At 40.8% G+C, this 14,381-nt stretch overlaps 1 protein-coding gene across 7 annotated transcripts in view; it reads right to left on the bottom strand.

The window, feature by feature from the left end:
- The window catches only part of OPHN1 (oligophrenin 1), a 630,165-nt gene that overhangs the window by 277,176 nt on the left and 338,608 nt on the right, over nt 1-14,381 (bottom strand). For all 7 annotated transcript variants that reach the window (XM_082444939.1, XM_082444938.1, XM_082444940.1 and 4 more), the window contains one exon: nt 10,682-10,783. In XM_082444939.1, the coding sequence (XP_082301065.1) occupies nt 10,682-10,783 (102 nt within the window). The remainder of the gene's footprint in view (nt 1-10,681; nt 10,784-14,381) is intronic.

A 14,381-nucleotide genomic window follows, 5' to 3' on the forward strand; every position in this document is an offset into this window, starting at 1 on the left:
GCGGAGGGCAAAGCGGAGAGATTCCCGCATAGAGGCTCGGCGCCGAGCAGCACTCACCAGCCCAAGAGAGGCTTGTCTGCTCCCCCGCCGGGGTGGGCGGGGCTGGGAGCTGAGGCTTGGGCTTCAGTCGGATCGCAGGGAGAGGACTGGGGATGTCGGTGTAAACAGAGCCTGAAGGGGTTAGTGCACCACAGCTAGCCGGGAGGGAGTCTGGGGAAAAAGTCTGCAGCTGCCAAAGAGGCGAGAGACTTTTTCTTCACTCTTTGTTTCCTGGTGCGCGAGGAGAGGGGATTCAGAGCGCCGCCTAAACGAGCTCCAGAAACGGGCGCAAGCGGCTATCAGCGCGGTCCCCACAGCAACAGGGGCGAAGAGGAAAAAAAGGAGAGACTCCCGCAGAGAGGCTCGGCGCCGAGCAGCGCTCACCAGCCCGAGAGGCTTGTCTGCTCCCCCGCCGGAGCGGGCGGGGCTGGGAGCTGAGGCTCAGCTTCGGTCGGATGGCAGGGAGAGGACTGGGGTTGGCGGCATGAACACAGCCTGAAGGGGTTAGCGCACCACAGCTGGCTGGGAGGGAGTCCGGGAAAAAGTCTGCAGCTGCCAAAGAGGCAAGAGACATTTTCTTGCCTCTATGTTTCACGGCGTGCAAGGAGAGGGGATTCAGAGCGCCGCCTAAACGAACTCCAGAGACGGGCGCGAGCCGCGGCGATCAGCACGGACCCCAGAGACGGGCGTGAGACGCTGGGGATGCTGCTGCCGCCTCCAAAAAGCCTGTGTGTGAGCACAGGTCACTCTCCACACCGCCCCTCCCGGGAGCCTGTGCAGCCCGCCACTGCCAGGGTCCCGTGATCCGGGGACAACTTCCCCGGGAGAACGCACTGCCCGCCTCAGGCTGGTGCAATGTCACGCCGGCCTCTGCCGCTGCAGGCTCGCCCTGCCTCCTCTGTACCCCTCCCTCCTCGCGGCCTGAGGGAGCCAGAGCCCCCGAAGCAGCTGCTCCTTTAACCCCGTCCTGTCTGGGCGGGGAATAGGCGCCCTCAGGCGACCTACACGCAGAGCCGGGTCCAAATCCAAAGCTGAACCCCAGGAGCTGTGCGAACAGAGAAGAGAAGGGGAAATCTCTCCCAGCAGCCTCAGAAGCAGTGGATTAAAACTCCACAAACAACTTGATGTGCCTGCATCTGTTGAATAACTGAATAGACAATGAATCATCCCAAATTCAGGAGCTGGACTTTCGGAGCAGGATATATTAATTTTTCCCCTTTTCCTTATTTTGTGAGTGTATATGTATATGCTTCTGGTGAGATTTTGTCTGTATAGCTCTGCTTTATAATAGCTTTATTTTACTTCACTATATTATAGCCTCTTTCTTTCTTTCTTTCTATTTTTTCTCCCTTTTACTCTGAGCCGTGTGGACGAAAGGCTCTTGGTGCTCCAGCCAGGCATCAGGGCCGTGCCTCTGAGGTGGGAGAGCCAACTTCAGCACACTGGTCCACAAGAGACCTCCCAGCTCCACGTAATACCAAACGGCAAAAATCTCTCAGAGATCTCCATCTCAACATCAAGACCCAGCTTCACTCAACGACCAGCAAGCTACAGTGCTGGACACCCTATGCCAAACAACTAGCAAGACAGGAACACAGCCCCATCCATTAGCAGAGAGGCTGCCTAAAATCATAATAAGGCCACAGACACCCCAAAATACACCACCAGACGTGGACGTGCCAACCAGAAAGACAAGATCCAGCCTCATCCACCAGAACACAGGCACTAGTCCCCACCACCAGGAAGCCTACACAACCCACTGAACTAACCTTAGACACTGGGGACAGATACCAGAAACAACGGGATGGACGAACCTGCAGCCTGTGAAAAGGAGACCCCAAACACAGTAAGATAAGCAAAATGAGACGACAGAAAAACACACAGCAGATGAAGGAGCAGGGTCAAAACACACCAGACTTAACAAATGAAGAGGAAATAGGTAGTCTACCTGAAAAAGAATTCAAAATAATGATAGTAAGGATGATCCAAAATCTTGGAAATAGAATAGACAAAATGAAAGAAACATTTAACAAGGACGTAGAAGAACTAAAGAGGAACCAAGCAATGATGAAAAACACAATAAATGAAATTAAAAATACTCTACATGGGATCAATAGCAGAATAACTGAGGCAGAAGAGAGGATAAGTGACCTGGTAGATAAAATGGTGGAAATAACTACTGCAGAGCAGGATAAAGAAAAAAGAATGAAAAGAACTGAGGACAGTCTCAGAGACCTCTGGGACAACATTAAACGCAACAACATTCGAATTATAGGGGTCCCAGAAGAAGAAGAGAAAAAGAAAGGGACTGAGAAAATATTTGAAGAGATTATAGTTGAAAACTTCCCTAATATGGGAAAGGAAATAGTTAATCAAGTCCTGGAAGCACAGAGAGTCCCATACAGGATAAATCCAAGGAGAAACATGCCAAGACACATATTAATCAAACTGTCAAAAATTAAATATAAGGAAAACATATTAAAGGCAGCAAGGGAAAAACAACAAATAAAACACAAGGGAATCCCCATAAGGTTAACATCTGATCTTTCAGCAGAAACTCTGCAAGCCAGAAGGGAGTGGCAGGATATACTTAAAGTGATGAAGGAGAAAAACCTACAACCAAGATTACTCTACCCAGCAAGGATCTCATTCAGATGTGATGGAGAAATTAAAACCTTTACAGACAAGCAAAAGCTGAGAGAGTTCAGCACCACCAAACCAGCTTTACAACAAATGCTAAAGGAACTTCTCTAGGCAAGAAACACAAGAGAAGGAAAACACCTACAATAACAAACCCAAAACATTTAAAATAATGGGAATAGGAACATACATATCGATAATTACCTTGAATGTAAATGGATTAAATGCTCCCACCAAAAGACACAGGCTGGCTGAATGGATACAAAAACAAGACCCATATATATGCTGTCTACAAGAGACCCACTTCAGACCTAGAGACACATACAGACTGAAAGTGAGGGGATGGAGAAAGATATTCCATGCAAATGGAAATCAAAAGAAAGCTGGAGTAGCAATTCTCATATCAGACAAAATAGACTTTAAAATAAAGACTATTACAAGAGACAAAGAAGGACACTATATAATGATCAAGGGATCGATCCAAGAGGAAGGTATAACAATTGTAAATATTTATGCACCCAACATAGGAACACCTCAATACATAAGGCAAATACTAACAGCCATAGAAGGGGAAAACGACAATAACACAATCATAGTAGGGGACTTTAACACCCCACTTTCACCAATGGACAGATCATCCAAAATGAAAATAAATAAGGAAACACAAGCTTTAAATGATACATTAAACAAGATGGACTTAATTGATATTTATAGGACATTGCACCCCAAAACAACAGAATACACATTTTTCTCAAGTGCTCATGGAACATTCTCCAGGATAGATCATATCTTGGGTCACAAATCAAGCCTTGGTAAATTTGAGAAAATTGAAATCATATCAAGTATCTTTTCCGACCACAACGCTATGAGACTAGATATCAATTACAGGAAAAGATGTGTAAAAAATACAAACACATGGAGGCTACACAATACACTACTTAATAACGAAGTGATCACTGAAGAAATCAAAGGGGAAATCATAAAATACCTAGAAACAAATGACAATGGAGACACGACGACCCCAAACCTATGGGATGCAGCAAAAGCAGTTCTAAGAGGGAAGCTTATGGCAATACAAGCCTACCTCAAGAAACAGGAAACATCTCGAATAAACAACCTAACCTTGCACCTAAAGCAATTAGAGAAAGAAGAAAAAAAAACCCCAAAGCCAGCAGAAGGAAAGAAATTATAAAGATCAGGTCAGAAATAAATGAAAAAGTAATGAAGGAAACAATAGCAAAACTCAATGAAACTAAAAGCTGGTTCTTTGAGAAGATAAACAAAATTGATAAACCATTAGCCAGACTCATCAAGAGAAAAAGGGAGAAGACTCAGATCAATAGAATTAGAAATGAAAAAGGAGAAGTAACCACTGACACTGCAGAAATACAAAAGATCATGAGAGATTACTACAAGCAACTCTATGCCAATAAAATGGACAACCTGGAAGAAATGGACAGATTCTTAGAAATGCACAAACTGCTGAGACTGAACCAGGTAGAAATAGAAAATATGAACAGACCAATCACAAGCATTGAAATTGAAACTGTGATTAAAAATCTTCCAACAAACAAAAGCCCAGGACCAGATGGCTTCACAGGTGAATTCTATCAAACATTTAGAGAAGAGCTAACACCTATCCTTCTCAAACTCTTCCAAAATATTGCAGAGGGAGGAACACTTCCCAAATCATTCTACGAGGCCACCATCACCCTGATACCAAAACCAGACAAAGATGTCACAAAGAAAGAAAACTACAGGCCAATATCACTGATGAACATAGATGCAAAAATCCTCAACAAAATACAAGCAAACAGAATCCAACAGCACATTAAAAGGATCATACACCATGATCAAGTGGGGTTGATCCCAGGAATGCAAGGATTCTTCAATATACGCAAATCAATCAATGTGATACACCATATTAACAAATTGAAGGAGAAAAACCATATGATCATCTCAATAGATGCAGAGAAAGCTTTTGACAAAATTCAACACCCATTTATGATAAAAGCCCTGCAGAAGTAGGCATAGAGGGAACTTTCCTCAACACAATAAAGGCCATATATGACAAACCCACAGCCAACATTGTCCTCAATGGTGAAAAACTGAAACCATTTCCACTAAGATCAGGAACAAGACAAGGTTGCCCACTCTCACCACTATTATTCAACATAGTTTTGGAAGTGTTAGCCACAGCAATCAGAGAAGAAAAAGAAATAAAAGGAATCCAAATCGGAAAAGAAGAAGTAAAGCTGTCACTATTTGCAGATGACATGATACTATACATAGACAATCCTAAAATTGCTACCAGAAAACTCCTAGAGTTAATCAATGAATTTGGTAAAGTAGCAGGATACAAAATTAATGCACAGAAATCCCTTTCATTTCTATACACTAATGACGAAAAATCTGAAAGTGAAATTAAGAAAACACTCCCGTTTACCACTGCAACAAAAAGAATAAAATATCTAGGAATAAACCTACCTAAGGAGACAAAAGACCTGTATGCAGAAAATTATAAGACACTGATGAAAGAAATTAAAAATGATACAAATAGATGGAGAGATATACCATGTTCTTGGATTGGAAGAATCAACATTGTGAAAATGACTCTACTACCCAAAGCAATCTACAGATTCAATGCAATCCCTATCAAACTACCACTGGCATTTTTCACAGAACTAGAACAAAATATTTCACAATTTGTATGGAAACACAAAAGACCCCGAATAGCCAAAGCAATCTTGAGAACGAAAAATGGAGCTGGGGGAATCAGGCTCCCTGACTTCAGACTATATTACAAAGCTACAGTAATCAGGACAGTATGGTACTGGCACAAAAACAGAAATATAGATCAATGGAACAGGATAGAAAGCCCAGAGATAAACCCACACACATATGGGCACCTTATCTTTGATAAAGGAGGCAAACATATACAGTGGAGAAAAGACAGCCTCTTCAATAAGTGGTGCTGGGAAAATTGGACAGATACATGTAAAAGTATGAAATTAGAACACTCCCTGACACCATGCACAAAAATAAACTCAAAATGGATTAAAGACCTAAGTGTAAGGCCAGACACTATCAAACTCTTAGAGGAAAACATAGGCAGAACACTCTATGACATACATCACAGCAAGATTCTTTTTGACCCAGCTCCCAGAGAAATGGAAATAAGAACACAAATAAACAAATGGGACCTAATGAAACTTAAAAGCTTTTGCACAGCAAAGGAAACCATAAACAAGACCAAAAGACAACCCTCAGAATGGGAGAAAATATTTGCAAATGAAGCAACTGACAAAGGATTAATCTCCAAGATTTACAAGCAGCTCATGCAGCTCAATAACAAAAAAACGAACAACCCAATCCAAAAATGGGCAGAAGACCTAAATAGACATTTCTCCAAAGAAGATATACAGATTGCCAACAGACACATGAAAGAATGCTCAACATCATTAATCATTAGAGAAATGCAAATCAAAACTACAATGAGATATCATCTCACACCGATCAGAATGGCCATCATCAAAAAATCTACAAACAATAAATGCTGGAGAGGGTGTGGAGGAAAGGGAACACTCTTGCACTGTTGGTGGGAATGTAAATTGATACAGCCACTATGGAGAACAGTATGGAGGTTCCTTAAAAAACTACAAATACAACTACCATACGACCCAGCAATCCCACTACTGGGCATATACCCTGAGAAAACCATAGTTCAAAAAGAGTCATGTACCAAAATGTTCATTGCAGCTCTATTTACAATAGCCAGGACATGGAAGCAACCTAAATGTCCATCGACAGATGAATGGATAAAGAAGATGTGGCACATATATACAATGGAATGTTACTCAGCCATAAAAAGAAATGAAATGGAGGTATTTGTAATGAGGTGGATGGAGTTAGAGTCTGTCATACAGAGTGAAGTAAGTCAGAAAGAGAAAAACAAATACAGTATGCTAACACATATATACGGAATCTAAGGGAAAAAAAAGCCATGAAGAACCTAGTGGCAAGACGGGAATAAAGACACAGACCTACTAGAGAATGGACTTGAGGATATGGGGAGGGGGTGGGGTGAGATGTGACAGGGTAAGAGAGTGTCATGGACATATATACACTACAAAATGTAAAATAGATAGCTAGTGGGAAGCAGCCACATAGCACAGGGAGATCAGCTCGGTGCTTTGTGACCACCTAGAGGGGTGGGATGGGGAGGGTGGGAGGGAGGGAGATGCAAGAGGGAAGAGATATGCGAACATATTGTATGTGTATAACTGATTCACTTTGTTATAAAGCAGAAGCTAACACGCCATTGTAAGGCAATTATACTTCAATAAAGATGTTTAAAAAAAAAAAAGAATCTAGAGACAGACCTTACACCTTTCATAATAATTAACTCAAAATGGATTATAGAAGTAAATGTAAAACACAAATCTATAAAACTCCTAGAAAATAACATAAGAGAAATTTTAGGTGACCTTGGATTTTGTGATGACTTTTGAGATATAACACCAAAAGCATGATCCATGAAAGAAAATATTGATAAGTTTAATTTCATTAAAATTACAAACTTCTGCTCCGTGAAAATTCTGTTGAGTGAAAAGACAAGCCACAGACTGGAAAAAAAATCTTTGTAAAACATATATCTGATAAAGAACAGGTATCTAAAATATGCAAACAGCTTTTAAGATACAATAATATGAAAACACACAACCCAATTGAAAACGGGCAAAAGATTTGAACAGACACCTCACCAAAGAAGATCTACAGATGGCATATAAAAAGATGTTCTGCAACACATGGCATTAAGAAAATGCAAATTACAAAAGTAATGAGGTATCACTACACACCTACTAGAATGGCTAGAATCCAAAACATAGACAACATCAAATGCTGGCTAAGGTGTGGAGTGAGAAGAACTCTCATTCACTGATGGCAGAAATAAAAAAAATAGTACAGCCACCTTGGAAGATAATTTGGCAGTTTCTTAAAAAACTAAATATACTTTTACCATGCAGTTCAGTAATTGTGGTCTTTGGTATTTAACTGAATTATTTGAAAAGTTATATACACAAAACCTGCACACAAATGTTTATAGCAGCTTTAATAGTAGTTGACAAAATTTGGAGGATTCCAAGATGTCCTTTGATAGGTGAATAGGTAAACAAATTTAATACATCCACACAATGAAATATTATTCAGTGCTAAAAAGAAATGAGCTATCAAGCTGTGAAAAGACACAGAAGAACCTTAAAGGCACATTTCTAAGTGAAAGAAGCCAATCTGAAAAGGCTACATGCCATATAATTCCAACTCTATGACATTCTGGAATAAGCAATAATATGGAAACCATAAAGAGATCACTAGTTGCCAGGGGTCAGCGGGGGTATGGAACGAGGAAGTGATGAATGGGTGGTGCCTAGGGATCTTTAGGGCAGTGAAACTATGTTGTATGATAGTGTAATGATGGATTCATGTCATTATACATTTATCAAAATCTATAGAATGTGCAACGCATTGGCTCTTCAACTGTATCAAATGTATCTCATAAATGCAAATGTTAATAATAGGGGTAACTGTATGCAGGGGATTAAGAATATATGAGAACTCTCTGTACTTATCATTCAATTTTTCTTTAAATCTAAAACTGCTCTAAAAATAGTCCCAATATTAAAAAAGAAGTGAGTGATCCAAGGTCCCCCAGCTTTGTTTTGATTAGACAAACACAAAGGCTGCATTCTTGCTCATTAGGAAAGCCACCAGGGACATCTAGATACAGCACCAAACTGCTAGGACACTCTAGAAGCTTTCATTGCAAAAGCCTCTAAAAGAATAAAGTTTGGACTGTGTCTGGGCTTCTAAAACCCACAGGTTCAGTTATTCTCTAGGAGGACTCAAAGGACTCCGCATATAGTCATACGCATGGTTAAGATTTATTTCTGTGAAAGGATACAAAGCAAAATCAGCAAAGGGAAAAGATGCATGGGATGAAGTCCAGCTAAAGCTAGGTGCAAGCTTTCAAGAGTTCTCTCTTAGTGCAGTCACACAGGAAATACTTAATTCCTCCAGCAACAAGTTATGACAACACATATGAAATGTTGTGTACCAGGGAAGCTCATTAGATACTGAGTGCCCTAGGTTTTATATTGGTTGCTGTACACAGGCTCCCTCTGCTGAGCATGTACCAAACTTCTCGACTCCTAGAAGAAAATAAGGTGTTTAGCATAAACCACATTGTTTGTACAGGCAGTCTAGGCACAATGAGTCACTCTTACCACTTAGGGAAATTTTTATATCAGTGTAGGGTACTGTTTACCAGACAAGTTCCCAGAGACCAGCCAAGAGCTAATCTTGTAAGTAGACTTTTCTAAGCATAGAAGTCTTGGGCCAGTTATGTTAACTCTTTTCTGCATAGGAACCCCGGCACAGAATAGAAGGAAAAGGAAGAAAGCAAAATTGTGCAAGAGGAAAATGGCAGATGACCCCAGACTAGTACTTCATTCCAGTTTATGGAAGAGAAGTAGTCCTTCACCTTTCAACACTAACTCCATCTACCACTGAGTCTCTTGACTCATCACCTTCAAGTACCTCACATTCTGTGATGGATACTCACTAAATCAGGTGTCAGGAGATGAGTTTCAGCTTTGCCACAGTCTGTGTGACCGTGGACAAGATGATTTCTAAGCTCATGTCTATGACTTTATTCAGTTGGGTATCTCATTTTATACTTGAACCTTCAATATCTCTATCTCTTACTGGATCTTTTATCCAAAACATAGATCCATTCTACCAGGAAATAAGTCTTAATCAGTTAATTCCTGTTTTTCCCTTCCCCAGTGCCACTTTTTCTGACTCAGAACTTCTCCCCTAGATCATCGCAATAGTTTCCTAAACTGGTTTTCTTGCTTCACATCTCTCCTGAATTTAATTCATCCTACAACTTCAGCCAGTTTAAGATTCCTAAAATAGAATTCTACTCATATTGCTTGCACAACCAAAGGCCTTCAATAATTCTTCCAGGGTCAACAGAATTAAAGCAAACTCCTGAGCCTATTACACCATAATATGTCTACAACTTGCCTGATCCTTTCCTGTCTTTCACTATCCTCTAATAGTAATGCAAATTCCGGTCAAACCTTTAGCCAAACATTGTTTTCCATCCTTGGGGCCACTGCCCTCCACTTGAAAGGTCCATTTCTATACTTCTATCTGTCAAACACTTTACATATAATCATATTACCACCTCAAATTTAGAAGGGCAACATTCTTCCACAAAGGCAATTCTCCACGTCCAAATGTAAGTTTTTTATTCTCCAAATACCTTCCTATCCCTACAAGGACACCACATACACATTACATTATGTAAAAAAAAATTCTACTTGTATAAGAGTCATGTGTGTTCTCATTTTAGCATCCTAACTGTAAGCTGCAGAAGAGCAGGAAGTACGTCTTACTGTCTTTGTAGTCCTGTTGCAACCAGCATAGTGCCTGGCATGTGGTAGGCGCTCACTGAATAGTGGCTTCTTTGAACTGAAGTCAGTGGAAGTGCCATATAAGCTGTAGTCCCAGTGTGGGACCAAAAAGAAAAAAAAAAAAACCCTACCGTTGGAACACCTCATGGGAAAAAAGTAGATCTACTCCTGATCTATCAAATACAGCGCTAGTTTAACTCTATCCTAATATGTAATCTAGAATCAGAAACTTAGAACTGAAAAGGACTCTAGTGATCTTTGAGTACCGCTCTTCCTTTGATAGATAGAGAAACTGAGGACAAGAAAGAAATATCTTATCCAAAGTCACACTGTGAGTTTGTGGAGGAGGTGGCTTGAGAACTCAGGGCTCCTGAGTCATTGGCCATGGTTTTATCTGCAAGCACAACTATTATACATGGTTCTCTGCTGAGGCAGGGTATGAGGAAAACCTTGCAATAGGAAGCTGCCACGTACCAAGGCATAGCTGGCAATAGAAGGCAGGGCAGGCTGTTTGAACATACCTCTTGTAACTGAGATTCTTTCTTTTTGGAAGACAAATGTAAGTGCCGATCCAGCAAGGAATAAAACCTCTCTCCATCCTTTTCAAATTTCTTTTTCCGCTCCTAGAGGTGGGAGAGAAGGCACAGATTAACATGTCTACGATTTTAATTCAGTCTGCTCAGAAATGAGAATGAATAACACAGTGTCAGGTTTCATGTGGTCAATCTCTCTAATTCCCAGGAAGGAAAAAAAAAAGCAAGAGAGAATTAATTTCTGCATTGGTCTCAGTAATTTCGGCTTCCTCAAACATAACCTTGAAAAATTCCACCTACACAAAGGGTAGTTTCTACTGGTATAGCTAAAGGCTCTGGGAGCTGCTGCTCAGAGAATGGCACTTAAAACGCACCTGTGTGCAGGTTGCCTTTTCTTCTCCTCAGTATTTTTCACATGCATTAACTACATTAATTTTTTAAAGGAGAAAGAAGGAACACAATAGTGAACAGTGAATATACCTTTTAAATGTTAATCTACAATGCATTTAGACAGCCAAATAATAAGTAAAATATCTCCAAGGCAATTGGAACCTAAGACTGCCCCTGTGAATGATGAGTTCTTTGATATTGTTCAAGCATTTGAGTATTGCATATTAAAAGATGATGTTAAAGATGAGGAAAAAATCCCAGAAGGTTTAACTGAAAATAAAGAGCTGAAAAGCCTTATGAAGGATGGAGTACTCAGTCGTCACTCTCTTCAAGTATGAAATTTAATTAAGCTCTCTGCCTCTCAGCACGACGAGAAATCACACAGTCTCCAAAGGAGCACTAAGAATACTAGCTTGTCACAGATTAAGGTTAACATTCTGCAATCTTCTCAGCACCACGTTGGGAAATTCACGTAAAAGGCTTGTGTTGTCACATAGGAAATCTAAACTCACTGAGCCCTTACACTGTGCCAGGTATTAGAAGAAGCAGCACAGGGAACACACAGACAAAAAGAAAAAAATACCTCACCCATGGTTTATTTCTAGAGGCAATCTGTTGCTGGGCAAGAAGCCAGCACAGAACTGAGGGACCTCTGATCTGTAAGGAATGTGCTTTTTACCAGAGGGAAAAAAGTAAAAGAAAAGCTAACATTAACTGAGGCATACATCAGGCCAGGCAGTACGTTAGGTACTTACTATTTTTTTTGAATTTTTGAATCTTATATATTTAATTTTTCTACAGCAGGTTCTTATTAGTTATCAATTTTATACATATTACTGTATATATGTCAATCCCAATCTCCCAATTCACCACACCAACACCCCCCAGTCACTTTCCCCCCTTGGCGTCCATAAGTTTGTTCTCTGCATCTGTGCCTCTATTTCTGCCCTGCAAACCGGTTCATCTGTACCATTTTTCTAGGTTCCAAAAATATGCGTTAATACACAATATTTGTTTCTCTCTCTGTGACTTACTTAACACTGTATGACAGTCTCTAGATCCATCCACATCTCTACAAATGACCCAATATTGTTCCTTTTTATTGCTGAGTAATATTCCACTGTATATGTGTACCACATCTTCTTTATCCATTCATCTGTCGATGGGCATTTAGGTTGCTTTCAGGACCTGGCTATTGTAAATAGTGCTGCAATGAATATTGGGGTGCATGTGTCTTTTTGAATTATGGTTTTCTCTGGGTATATGCCCAGTAGTGGGATTGCTGGGTCATATGGTAATTCTATTTTAAGTCTTTTAAGGAACCTCCATACTGTTCTCTATAGTGGCTGTATCAATATACATTCCCACCAACAGTGTAAGAGGGTTCCCTTTTCTCCACACCCTCTCCAGCATTTGTTGTTTGTAGATTTTCTGATGATGCCCATTCTTACTAGTGTGAGGTGATATCTCATTGTTGTTTTGATTTGCATTTCTCTAATAATTAGTGATGTTGAGCAGCTTTTCATGTGCTTCTTGGCCATCTGTATGTCTTATTTGGAGAAATGTCTATTTAGGTCTGCTGCCCATTTTTGGATTGGGTTGTTTGTTTTTTTAATACTTAGCTGCATGAGCTGTTTATATATTTTGGAGACTAATCCTTTGTCCGTTGATTCGTTTGCAAATATTTTCTCCTATTCTGAGGGTTGTCTTTTCATCTTGCTTATGGTTTCCTTTGCTCTGCAAAAGCTTTGAAGTTTCATTAGGTCCCATTTGTTTATTTTTGTTTTTATTTCCATTACTCTATGAGGTGGATCAAAAAAGACCTTGCTGTTATTTATGTCAAAGAATGTTCTTCCTATATTTTCCTCAAAGAGTTTTATAGTGTCCGATCTTACATTTAGGCCTCTTATCCATTTTGAGTTTATTTTTGTGTATGGTGCTAGGGAGTGTTCTAACTTAATTCTTTTCCATGTAGCTGTCCATTTTCCCAGCACCACTTATAGAAGAGACTTTAATTTTTGTCAATTTGATTACTATGTGTCTCAGCGTATTTCCCCTTGGGTTTATCCTGCCTGGGACTCTCTGTGCTTCCTGGACTTGATTGACTATTTCCGATCCCATGTTAGGGATGTTTTTGACTATAATCTCTTCAAATATTTTCTCATGTCCTTTCTCTATCTCTTCTCCTTCTGGGACCCCTATTATGTGAATGTTGCTGCATTTAATGTTGTCCCAGAGGTCTCTTAGGCTTTCTTCATTTCTTTTCATTCTTTTTTCTTTATTCTGTTCTATAGCAGTGAATTCCACCATTCTGTCTTCCAGGTCATTAATCCGTTCTGCCTCAGTTATTCTGCTACTGATTCCTTCTAGTGTATTTTTCATTTCAGTTATTGTATTGTTCATCTCTGTTTCTTTGCTCTTTTATTCTTCTAGGTCTTTGTTAAACATTTCTTGCATCTTCTCGATCTCTGCCTCCATTCTTTTTCCGAGGTCCTGGATCATATTCACTATCATTATTCTGAATTCTTCTTCTGGAAGGTTTCCTATCTCCACTTCAGTTAGTTGTTTTTCTGGGGTTTTAACTTGTTCCTTCATCTGGTACATAGCCCTCTGCCGTTTCATCCTGTCTTTCTGTGAATGTGTTTTTTGTTCCACAGGCTGCAGGATTGCATTTCTTCTTGCTTCTGCTGTCTGCTCTGTGGTGGATGAGGCTATCTAAGAGGCTTGTGCAAGTTTTCTGATGGGAGGGACTGGTGGTGGGTAGAGCTGGGTCTTGCTCTGGTGGGCAGAGCTCAGTAAAACTTTAATCTGCTTGTCTGTTGATGGGTGGTGCTGGGTTCCCTCCCTGTTGATTGTTTGGCCTGAGGCAACCCAACACGGTAACCTACCCAGCTCTTTGGTGGGGCTAGTGGTGGAATCTAGGTGGGCTCACACTAAGGAGTACTTCCCAGAACTTCTGCTGCCAGTGTCCTAGTCCTCAAGGTGAGACACAGCCACCTCTCGCCTCTGCAGGAAACCCTCCAACACCAGCAGGTAGGTCTGGTTCAGTCTCCCCCGGGGTCACTGCTCCTTACCCTGGGTCCCGATGCACACACTACTTTGTGTGTGCCCTCCAAGAGTGGAGTCTCTGTTTCCCCCAGTCCTGTTGAAGTCCTGCAATCAAATCCCGCTAGCCTTCAAAGTTTGATCTTCTAGGAATTCCTCCTCCCATTGCCGGACCCCCAGGTTGGGAAGCCTGATATGGGGCTCAGAACCTTCACTCCAGTGGGTGGACTTCTGTGGTATAAGTGTTCGCCAG

Source organism: Balaenoptera physalus, assembly GCF_965194825.1.
Source record: "Balaenoptera physalus genome assembly, chromosome: X".
Classification (NCBI taxonomy): domain Eukaryota; kingdom Metazoa; phylum Chordata; class Mammalia; order Artiodactyla; family Balaenopteridae; genus Balaenoptera; species Balaenoptera physalus.